Source organism: Alosa alosa, chromosome 23 (genome assembly GCF_017589495.1).
Source record: "Alosa alosa isolate M-15738 ecotype Scorff River chromosome 23, AALO_Geno_1.1, whole genome shotgun sequence".
Taxonomy (NCBI): domain Eukaryota; kingdom Metazoa; phylum Chordata; class Actinopteri; order Clupeiformes; family Clupeidae; genus Alosa; species Alosa alosa.
The window spans coordinates 19,097,698-19,115,969 of record NC_063211.1 but is presented as its reverse complement, the minus strand read 5'-3'; the positions used below and the strand labels follow the sequence as shown (position 1 = coordinate 19,115,969).

At 38.6% G+C, this 18,272-nt stretch overlaps 2 protein-coding genes across 2 annotated transcripts; both read left to right on the top strand.

Annotated features, from left to right (window-relative positions):
* Positions 1–4,610: 4,610 nt before the first annotated feature.
* On the top strand, positions 4,611–9,449 carry LOC125288978 (adhesion G-protein coupled receptor G7-like). The gene is made up of 10 exons (XM_048235692.1): positions 4,611–4,833; positions 4,979–5,083; positions 5,170–5,282; positions 5,573–5,731; positions 6,006–6,094; positions 6,766–6,905; positions 8,365–8,478; positions 8,576–8,748; positions 8,870–9,022; positions 9,336–9,449. Exons 1-10 carry the CDS (start codon positions 4,611–4,613, stop codon positions 9,447–9,449), a joined length of 1,383 nt encoding a protein of 460 aa, XP_048091649.1.
* Positions 9,450–9,876: 427 nt separating this feature from the next.
* Positions 9,877–11,932, top strand: LOC125288833 (adhesion G-protein coupled receptor G7-like). Its single transcript, XM_048235503.1, has 5 exons — positions 9,877–9,975; positions 10,351–10,432; positions 10,620–10,772; positions 11,196–11,361; positions 11,501–11,932. Exons 1-5 carry the CDS (start codon positions 9,903–9,905, stop codon positions 11,699–11,701), a joined length of 675 nt encoding a protein of 224 aa, XP_048091460.1. The 5' UTR covers positions 9,877–9,902; the 3' UTR covers positions 11,702–11,932.
* The last annotated feature ends 6,340 nt before the right edge of the window (positions 11,933–18,272 follow it).

Sequence of the window (18,272 nt, the reverse complement as noted above, 5' to 3'; positions counted from 1 at the left end):
CACGTGCAATAAATGACAGTCGAAAAGATACAAACAGTGCTGCTATACATTTGCTTGGTATAACCGCATTTATAGTTTTCTACAAATGCAATCAATCAAATGCCTCCATCACTCAACCAACGCTTAACGGTAACATTACCTAGGTCCTTATTGATATTACAAGATTAACGCATTACCTGCAGTAAAACCAAGCATGTCCGATAAACATCCTCAGATTTATTTCGGCTTCAAGAAGAAATGGGAATTACACTTCATGTGAACATCGTCCTATCCTTATTAGATGTTCGCGGTAAATTACAGTCCTTGTAGGAAGCGTCCATTGTTTTTTCCAACCCACTTTTAACTTCCAACAAAATTACGCCTCACTGCAACGATGCGCCATCTAGTGGACAAACGACTACTTCTCGCCAATACTGAAAATGCAGCCATGATGATGATGAATATTTATTTTGGCTTTCTTTTAATCCTACTGAATTTGTAATTATGTATCGGCCGTTCTAATACCGATAGTATGTGGGTGCCTGTGTGTGTGCATGTGTATATGTGTGCACCGCCATTTACAGGCCAATGAGTGTACAGTCACTAAATGTACACATAACCTAATTTTTTTAGACCCCCCCATGGATGAAAATTGGTCATCCTAGGCCCTACAGTTCTCAAGATATTCACAGAGAACTGTGTCTGCCCTACCCTCCTTTCGGGGGGTCCAGTCCAGCGGGGGGGGGGGGGGGCTACAGATCAAAACGAAGAATGACGGTTCCATGCTATCCATGTGGGGGTACATGGCCACCAAGTTTTGTGTACCCCGGTCTTTCAGTGTCCCGGGAATCCTTGTTGGTGTACGTCACTAAATGTACACATAAATTATTTTATTGTAAGGCCCCCCATGAACGAAAGTACACAAAACTTGGCCTGCATTCGGAGGGTGTCATAATGATCCTACACCTTTAATTTCGTGCAGTTTTGACCTTGTCAGCCAGAGATATTGTGATGAAAACACCTAATTTTTTGCTTTTTAATTTTTAACTAGGTGGCGCTATACATGAAATAAGTGGTAATGGGATGGGTTGACATGCCCCCTTAAGACCAACATACATAAAAAAAGTGGACCTCCTAGGCCCTACGGTTCTCGAGATATTCACAGAAAACTGTCTCCGGCCACCTACAGGCCAGTTGGTGTATAGTAACATAAATTAATTTATTGTGTGGCCCCCCCATGAACAGAATTCCACAAAACTTGGCGTGCATACAGAGGGTGTCATAATGATCCTACACTTCCAATTTCGTGCAGTTTTGACTATGTTAGGTCACAGATACCTTCAATTACAACACCTCATTTTTACTTTTTTGTGTTTAACTAGGTGGCGCTATACATGAAATGAGTGGTTATGGAATGGGTTGACATGGCCCCTTGAGATCAACATACAAAAAAAATGGTCCTCCTAAACCCTACGGTTTTCGAGATATTCACAGAAAACTGTGTCTGCCCTACCCTCCTTTCGGGGGTCCAGTCCAGCGGGGGGGCTACAGATCAAAACGAAAAACGATGGTTCCATGCTATCCATGTGGGGTTACATGCCCACCAAGTTTTGTGTACCCGGTCTTTCAGTGTCCGGGAATCTTTGACGGAAATTTGGGCATGCGAAAAAAAAAAAAAAAAAAAAAAAAAAATCTGACTAAACCTATATGACCGCCGCTTCGCTGCGCGGTGGTCATAATAATGCTTTGCAGGAGTGTACAAAGTGCAGGGTTCATCTGGCAAATCATCACCATCTGTGGAGGTCCCTTTACAGTTCATGACATTGTTGTAATTGAGCGATAACCATCAAAGAAAAGTGTTAGACAGACAAATTTAGTGCAGGCATGTATTAAATTGTATCCTAAACTGATGCCAGTGTGAACAAGGACCTTTGGATTCTGCCATCATGAAAATCCACCTGTAATATGTGGGGCAATGCATGTGGCATAATATTAACTTTGATTTGTCAGGTGCTTATGTCGATGGATTTGAAGACCTGGAGCAACCCAAATGCAATCTCCCTTTTTGCTCTGTTGCAGTCGTTGCCAAGAGTTTAGCCTTGAAAAAAACCTTGCTAAGATATGTGTACACTGGTACAGGTACAAGTATATGCAGGCCCTGTGTGCCACTCCTCCACTACAATGGGGCGTGACAGACTAATCATAATTAAGTATTGACGGATTGTGATTGATGCATGCAAATCTTCCCTGTCAGAGTATAACCTATCACTACTCCTATATCCAAAATCCACACCTGGGCCAGAGTTTAAAACAACTAGCTTGGGTGGAATAGATAACTTTTTCCAGTTCCCACACCACACAAGGGTCCTTGATCTGAGTGATATATTCTGTGTGTATAAATTCCCCTTTTTTACATTCATTAGGCTTATAGCATATCAACTCCGCACCTTAGTACCTGCAGTCATAGACATTAATTGCAGAAACGTTGGTAAAACAAGAGAGCAACTGAAAGGGCGAGAAGAGCATTCTGCATAATTTCTCTTCCAAGGTAAGTTCTCTTTTTTCTGTTCATAAGTTCATCATGGCTATATATGATGCAGGACAATTTCTCATGCAGATGTATTTCAAAAATAAACTGGACAGGATGACATTTTAATGGTATGGAATGCTGATACCCAGCCATTGTCAAGCTTTGTTTAAATGTGTATATGGCCTCCCACTGATATTTAATGTAGCTTGTTTTTTGTTTTGTTTTTTTAGATGCTCAGACCCAGACTCATTTTTTTTGTCCTGATTGGAGAGATGACTTTGCCATATATCTGGTGTTATTCTGATGGAAGACTATTGACAGCACAGTGTCAGACTATGGAGATTAATCATGGCACTATAGCTCAGACTACAAACCCACCATTTACTATTGAGCCCTCTTCTATTTCTGTAACTGCAGGAGAAACCGTTCCAGGTGCCCTTGATTGATGTCTATTTCTGTTGATTTGTAATGACTTAAATTTTTGATTTTTTTAACACTAATCCCTTATCAATATCTGTGATCTTTACAATAACACATTTGTATGGCACGCAATGTTCAATGCAATGCGTTAATACCGACTCGAATTAACTGATGCCAGTTAAAACTGAACTGGGTTACACACATAAGTAAGCTGTCAGTACATTTACTCATTTAAAGTAATGCAGTTTCCTTGAAATGTTTGAAAATCTAGACAACAAATTTGAAGTCAACTTCTGTTACATTCCTCTAGATTAGATAGATTAGTTAGATAAACGCAACAAATTACTCAACTGATTTCTGCTGCATTGTGAATCTGTGTGCTGTCAATGAATTATAGCCTATACTGGTATTACCGGTTGTTCTCATAGCCTGGTTTTCACAGCAAGGAAGCCTAGTCTAGTGCACACTCCGAATTCAAATTAGTGTCCATTGTTTCAATTCAAATTTGTTCTTAGTGCGGGTCACAAGTAACATAACGCTGGTTGGAATAATGCTTGATGCTCGAATGTCTGAGAACAGTCAGCCTGTAGGCTCCTTCTCAGAAACCGCACAAGGCCAAGGGAAATTGAACTTTTGGCTGAAAAGCTGCAATTCTGTGGAAACTGTGAGTAGACCTATTTAAACTAAATACATTTTACTTATGAGTTTGAACACTTAGAACAATGTACTGGTCAAAATGTTTTTGTTTAGCCCTTGACATTAAGTCGTACAATAATGCAAGTATTCTGCTACCCAAAAATGTGTTTTGGTTTTAAAGGCATACCATTTCTATTTTCCTTCACAGTCTTTATGGACAACTGTTGTCCATCAAGAGGGCCTTACTTCGTTTACTGAGTTGAGGGTTGATTGGGTTGCCTCATCAACTGGAACTGTCTATTTCAGGTATTGTACCTCTTGCTTTCCTGTAGTGCTGTCTTGTATAAATACATATCTAGTTGGGGTTCTTCCTTCAGTTTGCATGCCAGAAAAAATGCAAAAAAAAATTGTAAATGACAAAGAACTGTCCATTTATGTTGTCTACATTTTAGAGCGGCAGTTGTTGTAAATACATTGATATACTGGGATAGAGTTCCAATCCCACCTCCAACCACAACAACACTGCCAACATCAGGACCAACTCCAACTACCAGAGTGACCACTGGTAAGAGCCAACAATGCATTATTACAACTATGAGAAACCAGCTGCATAGTACTGACTTAACATCAAATACAACCTTACGGAAAGGGCACTGGATAAAGTGGTCTCATAACGGTTACAGCTGCTACTCAATGAAGATAGTAGGCTTACTGTACATCACACTATTTGATTACCAATCGAGACAGTATTAAATTATTAATGTATTGCTTTAAATAATTTACGAATCAATTGGTTGAACACAGCACAACTATCCATGCATATTAAATGAAAGCAATACTTATTGAGTAAGGACCTATTTACTGTACCTATATGTAATGGTATATCATATATAATTGTATCGGACTATATTGGACTTACAATTTTATCCAAGCTGTTGTATCTGAGCTCATCTGATATGCATATTTTATAAACCAGAAAATCTATATGTAAATATACTTGTGTCTTTCTCTCAACAAAACCTCTCTAGAAATTCCGAGCACCACCATGGAACACACCACGGTTACTAGTGCACCAAGCACCACCATGGAACTCTCCACTGTTATGAGCACAGTGCCTTCAACTCATACAAGCCCTGAAATGTCCACCTTGACTCCAGAAGCAACCCCTACCACAACCAAAGTTCCATTGGTGTGCAACAACGAGGGTCTGCTGCAAAATGGAGTTTGCCTCTGCCCAGATGAGTGGACTGGTGTCAACTGCTCTACAGGTCAGTGGGTTCATGGAAACCTGCCTGTGTACATAGTCAAAAAAATAACACTCCAATTCTAACCAAAGTTTTGGCCAGTGAAAATCTGGCATGATCATTCTCTCATTAACATTTTTTTCTGTGTCTTAATTCTTCTAATTTCCAGCTAACATCTGTGAGAAAGCCACGCTTAACAATTTCACTTTTCCAAAGACTGTAATTGGCTGGTCTGCATACTCTGAGCAGAAATGTGGGCCTGATACAATGAACCGTAAGGCAACTTTCCTCAGCTGTTTTTTTTTATCTATTTTAAGTTGGACTGTCTGATTTGTCATTACTGATTGCTTCATTTCCCAGCTGGTATCTCCAAAGCTACTGCAAGGTGCATGAATAGCACGGCAGGCCAAGTAGAGTTTGATGATCCTCAGGAGATAGACTGTGGACTTACCCTGGGTGATCTCCTAGCCAATGTTAGTACCAACTATATATACTGCAATGAGTAAGATGTGAATTTAGAAATCCATAATTGGAATGTTCAAAAACATTCAAAGGGGAAATTAAGTGTGATTAGCACTTTCTTTTCAACAGAGCACTTCAAAGAGCCGTCAACAATTTTGTATATTTTCTACTGAGTAACAGCTGATATAAAATAAACATACAAATCTGATAAGTCTGTTTGCTTCTGGTGTTCCTGGAGGAACGATAGTTCATTATAAAATATATTGACTCTATTGCTCATATTTTGTTACCCTGGCACCAGATCTCTGGCCCTATCGATCAGCAGAAGGCTCAGCAGCTTGCCACCAGTACACAGATGCTGACCTCCAATCCAGCGAAACTGACATCATTAGCTATCAACTCCGCTGCAATGATTGTCAACCGCATCCTGGTTGAAGATACATTAAGCAACATCACTAAGGTAACACAATGCACAAACATCAGACATTAATTTATGTTTCCCAATCGGTGGTACGTATAACATAATAAAACATTGAAAAATAATAATAAAACAATAAAACTTAAAGTCTTCCGTCATATTTCCCTAAGGGAACCTATAACAGATGTATTTTTAAGTTGGAGACTGGGTTATTGTGGGTTATTTACTAGGTTACTAAATTATCAGAATATTCACACAGAAAAGGTAAACCATGGAGTAAGACATATAATATTGTTTGTACTAATGCTCTTTTTAGGAGACAGCAACATCAGTTGTAACTACAGTCAGTCAGTTACTGTCCGCTGACCCGAACCAATACTCAGAAACAACTGACAGCACAATGGGGTAAACTTCACTTCATATCCTTGACATGTTTAGATGCGTAAGCAATTTTCTCAATGACAGTAAAAAAAACTGAGGGCATGATTTACTTAGATCAAAACTTTGGTAAATCAGGCCCTGAAAGTATATGAGTCTGTCTATGGAATGAGAGAGAGAGAGAGAGAGAGAGAGAGGCCAGCATGCCGCAGGATTATTTTTTTCTTGTTGGCTTGTTATATGTTGATGTGACTAAGGAACAGAGGGGGTTTCAAAGTGGAATGAAACATTTATGGCATTACTCCTTTAACTGTGGATTATTTGGGTTTGTTTCTATTTTATTTTGCCTTTTGTGAAAGACCATAGCTGAGCAGGTCTATGCACTCGGCTGTAGCAGAGATAATGTTTTCCAAACGTAATAACTGTCATAGTTGCTAATTGTTTGGTTTAAAAGATAACTAACAGTGTGCAATCATATTCAAGTACTCAGCTATCATTAATAGGTGTAAGAGAATATATGAAGTCATGTTGAAATTCTGATATACAGTGTTATTATTCATGTAAGTATTCATGAGGCAGTGCAGACTGGTAATGTTCCACTTTTTGCCTGTTTGTTTGTTTGTGTGTTGTGTGTGTGTGTGTGTGTGTGTGTGTGTGTGTGTGTGTGTGTGTGTGTGTTTGTGTGTTTCTGGCTGTAGACTCGCAAAGTCCATAGATAACCTGTCGTTGAAGCCAATAGATGGGTTGATGTCACTAGTGGTCCAGCCCAAGCTGGTGATCCAAACCACACAAGTAAATAGTCACGAGTCACAAGGCATCCAATTCAGTGCTCTTTCAGGTGAGTGCCCGTTCAAACATTCTTGTAGCATTCCTGTAGCCCAATTACATGCCTGCAGGTAGGCCTGCTTTAAAAATAGGATGATAGGGAAAATATAATTCCAGGTAAGCATTCAATAATGAATACAGATAATATAATAATATAATAAATGTGAAGTGAGCGGAATTTAAGCATGGCTGCATGTGACATTTTTTACAAATCAAAATGACATAATCCTAACAGCTGTTTTGAGTCAAGGCTATATGCTTAGCCTATTGAATAACTTGATGATAGAGAAAACAAACCATTTTGTGGAATGATGCATCATCATATGAAACGGTGTGACTCAAAAACAGTCTCTGGTGGCCTATTAGTGACATTGCACTTTGTCTGCCACTCGTTGCTTGTCGCTGTTTATGTGTGGCATTCTGAGACGTTCTTTAATTCGGGACCATTATCGCTCGTTTCAATTTAGGACCTTGCAGTTGGAATTGTCGTTTGCTTATTTAAAGTCTAAAGACAGTCCAAAGTAGCCTGGGCTATTCGAAGTGTCCGTTTATTGCACATCAATTTTTACATCATTTTGCATACCTGTGTGTGTTGGCTCTTGTGTGTGAATCCGCGGAGTCATTTTATGCAAGCAAACCGCAAACAGTGGGTCGAGGTCAGACATGTTAACACATCTTGCACTCGCTTAACCTCTTACCCGTGTAACCTACACTGATCCAGTTCTGCCAAAGCTATCCTCACTGGTAGCTTACAGTACAGTGCTGTGTGGGAGGGGGAGTGGCTAGCAGCGAAAGCCAATGTGTGCTTCTTTTACTGATATATTTAGCGATATCTTTTGCATTTCTTATTTAAACAACATCACATTTGGCACTGCATTTACTTATGCCCGCAGCAAGACACCTGCCAGGTTTGAAATCAGTCTGACAAACGGTCAGCGAGATATGCGGGCCACAGACACACAGACAGGCACACAGACAGACACACGGACGCTTCTTGCTTTATAGATAGATGATGATAGAAGCTTGATAAATGTGGCTTTTGCCACATTTGAACATATATGCAAAAAAATATTCACTGTCAAGTTCAATTGAACATTTCACAGCACTACTGACAACAATGAAAACATTGTTGACTTTCATCTGACCTTGCAAAAAAACTGTAGTTGTCAACCTTATATAACAAGGTATTATAAACGGGGTTATTACAACCTCATTTCCCCAAAAATTCCTCTAAAAAAATGGCCTCTAACGTTTTGCTAATGTCCTAATGTTTTTAGAATCAGCAGGTCGATTAACTGCTGTCTGCAGAACTCTTATGGGAGTAGCAAAATCCTTGCAAACTAATATTGTGTGAATAAAGCCCCAAACACATGACAATGATAAATGTAGTAGTATAGAAATGTGTATGCAGAAATGTTAAGAAATGTGTAATCTTTTTGCTTGGCATTCATTCAATGCCTATAACCAAATAGGAGCATCATCTAGTACCTTCACCGCAAACCGAATTCAAGTGAACAGCAATGCTTCCGAAATGACTCCGAGTGAAATCCCTTCTGAAGTTGAGATTTTCATAAAATGTCCCTCAGGTATGTGAAAATTCCACCAGCTGCATGTCTCATTTGAATTCTGTATGAGTATATCTAAACATCGAGTGAAAATATTCTCTTCTCTTCTCTTTCACAGCTACACCAAACACAAATATTACTATTGGTTTTGCACTTTATGAAAATGATGTCTTCTTCCAGTCAAAGTCTTTCAAGCCTTTCAAACCTTCCTCTGGCACTAGCATGAGGGTGATCTCTGGCAGTATGGCTGGTGCTAAAGCAGAACACGTCGAACTAAACTTCAAGCCCATGGTACTCCTACTACCTAACATATGTTGAGCTCCGTAATTAAAATAATGCATGCTTCATCAGATCATGTTAACACAGATGACACAGATAGATTGTTAAACTCTTGTTTCCCTTCTGTCTACAGAATGTCTCCGATAAAGTCTTACATGACTTTGCATGTGTTTTCTGGGATAACAACATCAGTGACTGGAGTACTGAGGGCTGCAACAAACTCAGTTTTAATCTCTCCATTCTCAAGTGTCGCTGTAACCATACCACTAACTTTGCTGTGATAATGGTTCGTATTTAAGCCAGACTAGTAGTTAACAATACCATTACAAAACAATGCAGTTATTACAATGAAGTTATAATTACAATCATTTTAAAGGTATTTTTTGTGTTTTGCAAACAATTGATGTAAGAGATAATGGGCACCAAGGTGTCTTGATATATGGAATTAGTCAAGGCGGAAGCAAAGAAGTCTACAACATCGAGTTCCTTACTTCAAGTTCATTAAGTCCTTATATCGGGACACCTCGATGGCTGTTATCCCGCTTATACCCTGACCAGAAAATAGTATATTACATAAAGTATGTTTGTTTGTTCGATAGTCTTTAAGGGCTATTACAGGAGCTGAAGCTCTGGATTGGATCAGCAAAGTGGGATGTGCATTGTCTATCCTGGGACTCAGCATTACACTTGTGTATCAGATTATGACCAGGTAAGAATGTTTCAAGCACAACAGAGAATGATTGTCAGACTCAATTTAACCCAGTCTTGTTGTGTTAAATGAGTTAAGCTATGCATAGTGTAGTGTGAAATGGTTTGCAATTGTATTACATGAATTAATACATACACACATTTGCATAACCTAACTCAGTCAAAACAACAGGATGAGACAGCAAATATTTGTTGGATGGAAACTAATGTGATTTTTTGTTTTTTGTAGAAAGTCCAGAAGAAACACCCCCACTGTCCTCCTTGTGTGCCTCTGTTCCTCCATGATCATCTACAATTTGACCTTTGTGGTCGGCATTGCCAATCCAGAACCATCAAAATCAGAAAAAGGAGAGGATAATGGCCCAGACAATGGCACTTGCACTCTGGTCACAGTTTTGTTGCAGTACTTCCTGTTAGCCACCTTCTCTTTTAACACACTTTATGCTGCTGACTTGTTCATGCAGCTGAGACAATTTTACCAGCATAGCTATACAGGACGTCTCACGATCATTTATATGATATTAGGCTGGGGTAAGTCAGTAGTTCTTATTGCAATATTTGTCCAGTTCACTCCTCTCATTTGACATTGTTGCCAAATGTGTCACTGTGAACGGTATCAGCCATGTTTAAAAAGCTGCGGAAAAAGCAGTGTAGAACTTTCCAAATATATCACCCCGTTATGAATATCAATGCCTGGTCATAGGGCAGCATAGTGACCATGGTTCATAACTGAATGGGAATTATTGTCATGAGAATTATTAATGTTGACATAAATATGCAATGTCATTTCGACATTGGCTGTTATACAGACTACTTACAGGATATTCCATTCCATGTCTTGATATGTCTTGTGTCAGAGGGTCCATCATTTATTAGCCTAACGTGGTATTTTATTTCTTTTTACAGGATTCCCTGCTGTCATGGTGGCCATATCTCTGGGAGTGTCCTACAGAGTGGATGACCCACTGAACTATCGGCAAGACAAAGTGTGAGTAAACTGTTTTGGCACTTTTTTACAACAATATTCCATGCCTACATCTTACATCTAGTGATGCGTTTCCATAACTATTTATCAAGCCAAGAAATTGGCCTGTTGAAGATTAATCTTACCACACCAACCCCTGCAGTTCTTTTTTGTTTCTTAACATGTGCTTATCTTTACTGTAATTTCTTAGATGTTGGCTAGCTGCTACAGATGACAAGGAGAAGTTTGACTTCAGGAAGCCAATGCTGTGGGGATTTCTGGTGCCTATGTCAGCAATGCTCCTTTTCAATGCATATGTACTAATGTACTTTGCATATACATCCAGACAGTCCACTGTAAACAGGTAAAGGAGATTAAACTGATCGCCATGGATATGTGCATGTTTGTGTGAAAGCCGTGACTGCATTGCTTTGTTGCTGCTTAAGCATGAGTCTGAATCTAGCAAAACAAAGACAGGAATTCTGAAAAAGAGCTATCCTGAGATTTCCTGAGTTTCTGTAAATACTAATTTGGTAACTACTGTGGTATAGCTTACTGTACATAAGCTATATAACACTTTTACTTGGCTATTTGTAAAGGCTATATAAACACAATGACACACCAGCTAAATGTCCAGAAAAGCCAGTGCTGCCGGCGTGTTTTCATTTAAATATGGATATTGCATTGGTTCCGGAAACATTTTGTTTTAAGAATTGGGGTTATGTTATACAAGCATATGGGGAGATGTGATGTATCATTTATGTCCTGCACACATTCCCATCTCCAGTTTTAAGCAGAATGCTGCTTTGAAGAAGAAACTTCTGAGTAACTTCTCTCTGGGAATTGTGCTGGGACTGTCCTGGGTGTTGGGATACCTGGTCCTTGCCTTTTCTTATTCAGATGGACTTAACATCTTCCTCAACTTTGCTTTCTGTCTGCTGGTCTCCACACAGGTGAAATCAAACATGCTACCTATAGAACAAACTACAGTACTCAATACAATAAAAGAGTATTTCTCTGTTCCCTCCTATGTTTATGTATTTATCTCCATCTGTTTACATCTGCTTTCTGTCTGTCTATCTTTCTACACAGGGTGTGCAGATTTTCATTTTGTTCACGGCAAGGGCAAGACTTTTCAGGAAGGCCACATCCCGTGCTATGAAGTCCATCTCAGGAATCTCAATGAACAAAACCTCAAAACGGAAGGGCAGTCTCAACACAGACACAGATGGAAATGGAGTAACAAGCAGTTCATACGGGATGTTCACAGGAACTAGTGAAACACGCATGTGAATCTTCTCTGTTTCTCTGTTTCAAGTGAAATGGGGGGCATGTTTACATCATTTTGTAGGTACAAATACAAACAAAAGATGCCCTCTCAACAAAACAAAAGATGCCCTCTCAACAAAAAAACTGCCCTCTCATAAAACAAAACAGCATCCTTGACATTCTAGCAACACTGTGCAGTTTCCCAAAGGAACATTTCTTGTCTTAAAAATGTTTGTCTCACAGGAAGTGAGATTTGACCAGTTTCTCCTCCTATGCATAATCTGTCTATGACCTGTTCCTGTTCTCTGAGTTGCTACATGTTTTATGGACAACTGGTATGTTGTCTTCAAATTAATTTTGGTGGTACCATAGATGGCAATTTTCAGGGACAGATAAACTGGCTACGGTTGTTTAAATTTAAATTAATTTTAGTAAGTTGGCTTGCTAGTCGCAAGTTGTACTTGCTAGACCCAAGCTCATCATGGACTGATTTTACTTAATTACTGTGATAGTTATTACTGTGAAATGCCACAATTATGAATAAATTTACTGTGTTCATACTGTAAGTGTATGTGTGTGTACTTAATTAAATACAAACTTCATGATATTGTCTTTTTTTCAGGTTTTCCATATTTGTTTTATTTGTTTTATGTGTATCCTATTTTGGGTTTTATGTGTTTCCTATTTTTTGAGTCTAAAATGGTAGAGTAATTATCTTTTTGTGGACATGTTTATGATAGAACTGCTTTGAACACCTTTGACATTTTGAGCACACCCTTTATGTCCTTCTTATCTTTATGTGACAATACGGTAGGCTACATCATTATGTAATAATAAGGTCAAATCGAAACACAGTTCATTTTCTACTTTCTCTTTCTTCAGCAAGACTGTATCGGATCAACCCTAGTAAGCTTTCTCATAATAAAGCCTAGCCCACAGTAGAACAAAAACAATGGTGTTGCAGTAAAGACAGAGATTGGTTGGGCTGGGTGTGTGGAGCGGCGGTAATGTCACTGCTTGACAATCACTCGACCCGGATTCAGTTCCCGAACCCACCGATGCGAGTTTGTGTTGCTTTGGATAAAAGCATCTGCTACATTCCAATTTTTCCCTATAACCTTATAATTTAAAAAAGCCAAGTGTTAGGAAAGTTGCCTAGCAACAAGTCGTCCTGTAGATTTATGTTTAAGGCATTAGACACCTTTGTCCAAAGCAATTTACGATATAGTATAGGCCTACTGTATAGATTAAGATTGTTTTCATATGACTTCAAAAAGGGGGCTCTTTCGCCAGATGGAGGACAGGAGGTGCAATCAACAACACGGTAGCCTACTCCCTATGGTTTGCACTAGTTTTGGCAGTTTCCAACCCAGACAAGTTACACTTTCAACACACCCAGATAGGAAGAGGCATTAATATACTGTTGATTTTCCACCCAAATCGTAATTTTGGTTGAAATCAAAAATCTCAATGCTAAAGCCTAGGCTACACTGAATCAGCATCAACACTGGCAAATTCCGACAGACTTTATAACATTGATAGTAGTGACATTGAAATAACTTTCATGTATAACTGATTTCTACTGTATAGCCTAGTTCAGATTATCTGAAAAGTCATCAATTGATTGTTGACCCAGAAACCACTCCTTTGCTGTCGACTTCAAGCCTGTGCTGCCTGGAAGGCGCTAATGTTAGGCATGGGTTTGAGTTAGGCCTTAAAATCGATGGTGGCAGCGCTGCTTTGAAGTCGACGTTGGGGCCAAAAAGATCAGTTTGAGGGTGAGATAAACATGCCTGCTGTTCCGATTAGTTACCCCAGGCAATGCACTACTTCTAAGCTTGGGTCGGCACACACCACTTACCATCTGTATCACTACAACAGGTTACCAGGCTGGCAAGCTTTTATCAACGTCAACTTGGCTGCAGTTTTTTTATTTAACTCATCATGGACTGATCTAACTCAACTGCTGTGATTCAAATGTCTGAAATGCCACAATTATGAAAAAATAAATTGGTAACACTTTATAATAACTACACACAATTCATCATTTATTAAGCCTTTGTTACTTATTAGTTAATGGTTTGTTCATCATTAGTAATGTATTGTTCATACATAATTTATCATCAGTAAAGCATTTGTTTACACAGTTATAAATGGTTTGTTCATAGTAAATAAGCCTATATCTAAAATATGTTTGTACAGTATTGTAATACTTAATAAATTATGAAATAATATGTTTTTGATGAAGTAATATTTTAATTATTTAACAGTTATTACATACACATGCACTAATGATTAGTTAGGGTGAGGATACATATTTTATAAACCACTTCCTTATACAATAATTCATGATGAACTCCTGAGTTACAAGTAGTTAGTTAATGATATTTTGTGAGCTCATCTAAAGTGAGGATGTTTTATGCCTTGCAACACATTTACAAATGAGTTATAAAGTTTACATCTGAATGTATTCATTTGGCAGACACTTTCACCCAAAGCGACTTATTATGTCAATGAAATTAAAGGGCAAGGCCACATTGGTGGACGCCGGGGCTTGAACCCACAACTTTATGGGTTACTGCATGCTATCCAGCTATCCACTACACTATCTCTGCCCAGGGGTATTACAGCAGTCAATTCAAAAATATGATATGCGTGTTTACTATGAACAAACCATTTTTAACTGTGTGTAAACATGATTTACAGATGAGAATTAATGTAGGAGTATAGCATTTAATAATAGTTTACAGATGTTAAATAAATGCTTAACAGTGTGTAGTAGAAGTAAACAGAAACTCTTGCATGGTTGTAGGTGTTTCTATCTGGGCCATGATAGTGTAGTGGATAAGGAGCTGGACTAGCATTCAGTAGCCTGAAAATTTGGAGGTTCAATTCCTGGCTTTCACTGTTGAGATTGGCCTTCAATTTAATTGACATGTGTATGTCGCATGTCTGCTAAATGAATAAATGTGAATGTAATCTTTACAACTCATTTGAAAATGTGTTGCAAGGCATAGAAAGTCCTCACTTTAGATAAGCTCACAAAATATCATTATTTAACCACTTGTAACTCCTGAGTTAATCATGAATTATAGTATTAGGAAGTGGTTTATAAAATATTTATTACACGGCTCTTCAGAGTGCTGCAGAACGTTCCATTCACATGAATGGGCCTTCCCAACGTTCGGGCTTATGTTAAATCTACATAAATCACCGGCAAAGTATATAATCACCGCTGTCAATGGCAACGGATTGATTAACGTCTTTCATATCCCTCCGCAAGACGTCTGTTCGCTTATTGCAATGGAATTTCATTGAAAGGGAAAGTAAGCTAGTATGTTGCCACGCAACACCTGAAACTGTCAAGTTCTATCTGTGTGGCGAACTATTTATTTTGACAGCAGAAGACACGAAACGGTAGCAAAATCCTTTTAAAGACCCATTGTGTTAGGTTTCTTTTCTCGTTTTGGCAACGAGAAAAGAAACCTAACACAATGGGTCTCTAATAAATGATGAATTGTGTGTAGTTATTATAAAGTGTTACCAATAAATTTACTGCGAATGAAATTACCTGTATGTATGTGTACTTAATTAAATACAAACTTCATGATATTATCTTTATTCAGGTTTTCCATATTTGTTTTATTACATGTGTATCCTATTTTGTAGACACTGTCTGCGTCTAAAATGGTAGAGTAATTATCTTTCTATGGACATGTTTGATAGAACACCTTGGACATTTTGAGATCACCCTTTATGATATTTGTATCTTTATGTGACAATAAATCTTTATAATAAAGTAAATTCAAAACTAAGTGGATTTCTACTTTCACTTTCTTCAGCTAGACTATATTGGATCAAGTACACTTAGCCTACATTAAGCATAACTAGATGTACCGCATAGCGGTACGAAATATGACCGCCGCTCAGTCCTGTACATCCGTTCCGCGAAAATAAATCACACTTCAATTTGTCTCCATATTTTACTCCATCCCCCACTCTTGAAACTTTTGTGTATGCTTGTTTGGCATGCCTGAGTGTGTGTGTGCGGCTGCACAGAAAGTAGCCTACTGGTGCTGAAAAGGTGAATAGATTGTAGAATAGTAGCATTGTTATAAAACCTTTAAAATCTCTAAACAATCACAAGTAGGGCAGTTCATCACAGTTCATCCATTGCAACTGGATTGATGAAAGGTCACTTACACCTGTAGGCTACATTGTATTTGGGAAAAGCAAAAGGTATCAGCATAATGTTATTTATTTATTTATTTTTTATGTATTTATAAACAAAAACATCTCTATCAGTTCCATGCCGTTTTCAACAGCTATCAAAAACAAAGGTCAAAGGTGGATTTTTTGTGAATATTTCTTCTTCTACATAAGATTTTAGTCATCTTTAGTTAATGTAATACTTTATTGTCAATGCACAAATTAAGTAACAGTAGTCTGAAACGTTATTGTCAATGCACAAATTAAGTAACAGTAGCCTAGTCTGAAACGAAATGCTGTTTTACATCTAACCAGTGGTGCAAATAACTGGCATGTCCAAATGGGCCTTGAGGAAATGCGTCGCTAGACTGTTCATACACATTTTAACGGGCCAAAGTTGAAGAGCTTTTGTCCGTTATTGTTCGTGCAAATATAGGCTGATTCATGTTCCCTTGCATTGTTTAACTGAGGTTCATGGCTAGTCTGGCTTTCATCAGACCAAGCTCAATCTTTTAAGAAATCAAAAAATAAATAGCGGGCAGATCAGGCTGGGTTCACCCAGCCTAGTCCATAGGCACCCGATATTGTTTAATTTTCCGATTGAGATATACACGCTCTGGCTATTCTAAATGCAAAAATGCATCAGGGAGTTATGACAAAACGGTAACTAACAAACTAGATCCTAATAGAAAGCTGTTAGCTTCCCTAAGATTCAGGTAGGATTATAAGGTAGGCCTATTTACAACATAAATTGTCAATAGGCTATGCTGGCGACACAAATAAAATCTCCTTTGGAAACCAATGGCTTACGCCTAACAGTATCAAGCGGACTTAAACTGTCATATCGTGGCGAAAAGTTGTAATAACATTCACGCAGCTCCATGAGTCAAGGAAAGCGCGAATGAAGTAGCCACTTCTAAATGGGACCCACTACACAGTAGCTTAAGGTGTTTTGCTAAAGCAGCCATAATGAAATGAAGGTGTCATTGTTTGGATACTTCACACACACGTGCTTTTAATTTCACAGACTACAACTACCAAGCTGTAATCAAAGCACATCGATTCCCCTCTCACACCCTGCGCGACTTAAAACAAAATAAACAGGCGTCTCAGTCTCACGATGTATAGGCAAAACTGTATCAGACCGGTGTAGTGTAACGTTGGTAAATCTTCCATTGCACAGAATGATTTTGTAGCACGTGCAATAAATGACAGTCGAAGATACAAACAGTGCTGCTATACATTTTGCTTGGTATAACCGCATTTATAGTTTTCTACAAATGCAATCAATCAAATGCCTCCATCACTCAACCAACGCTAACGGTAACATTACCTAGGTCCTTATTGATATTACAAGATTAACTTACCTGCAGTAAAAACCAAGCATGTCCGATAAACATCCTTCAGATTTCGGCTTCAAGAAGAAATGGGAATTACACTTCATGTGAACATCGTCCTATCCTTATTAGATGTTCGGCTGCGGTAAATTACAGTCCTTGTAGGAAGCGTCCATTGTTTTTTCCAACCCACTTTTAACTTCCAACAAAATTACGTCTCACTGCAACGATGCGCCATATAGTGGACAAACGACTACTTATCGCCAATACTGAAAATGCAGCCATGATGATGATGATGAATATTTATTTTGGCTTTCTTTTAATCCTACTGAATTTGTAATTATGTATCGGCCGCTCTAATACCCGATAGTATGTGGGTGCCTGTGTGTGTGCATGTGTATATGTGTGCACCGCCATTTACAGGCCAATGAGTGTACAGTCACTAAATGTACACATAACCTAATTTTTAGACCCCCATGGATGAAATTCTACGAAACTTGGCATACCCCCAGAGAATGCCAGGTCAATCATACACATAAAATTTGGTGCAGTTCTGAACATCTTAACTGAAGATAGGGGCGATTAAAGCAGAATAATATTGCATTTTCATTTTTTACCGGGGGGTGGGGATGCAAATGACAAATGAGTGATTATGAGCCAGGTTGATGTGGACCCTTGAGACCAACATACCATAAAAGATTCTTCATCCTCAGTGCCACGGTTCAGGTAGTTATTTAGGAAATAATTTCATGTACCCCGGTGGTTCGGTGTCCCGGGTATCAATGACCAAAAATTCAGGGAGTAGATGACGGGAAAAATTCTTGAATTGTGTGCATGTGTGCGTGTACAAATTTATGTTTATGTGTGTGTGTGTGTGTGTGTGTGTGTGTGTGCGTGCTTGTGTGTTTGCCTGCGTATGTGTGTTTGTGCATGTGCATGCATGCGTACATATGTCTACTGTGTGAGTATGTGTCATAACGATGATGATTACTGTAAATGTAATGCGTGTGTGCGTGTGTATCTGTTTATGCACATGTGTGCACATGGAA

Coding starts and splice junctions, on each gene's coding strand:
- LOC125288833 (XM_048235503.1), top strand. CDS start 9,903: ATGCAGCTGAGACAATTTTACCAGCATAGCTATACAGGACGTCTCACG. Junction 10,773..11,195: donor AGACAGTCCACTGTAAACAG/GTAAAGGAGATT, acceptor TCCCATCTCCAG/TTTTAAGCAGAATGCTGCTT. Junction 11,362..11,500: donor GTCTGCTGGTCTCCACACAG/GTGAAATCAAAC, acceptor CTTTCTACACAG/GGTGTGCAGATTTTCATTTT.
- LOC125288978 (XM_048235692.1), top strand. CDS start 4,611: ATGGAACACACCACGGTTACTAGTGCACCAAGCACCACCATGGAACTC. Junction 5,732..6,005: donor CATTAAGCAACATCACTAAG/GTAACACAATGC, acceptor TGCTCTTTTTAG/GAGACAGCAACATCAGTTGT. Junction 8,479..8,575: donor TTTCATAAAATGTCCCTCAG/GTATGTGAAAAT, acceptor TCTCTTTCACAG/CTACACCAAACACAAATATT.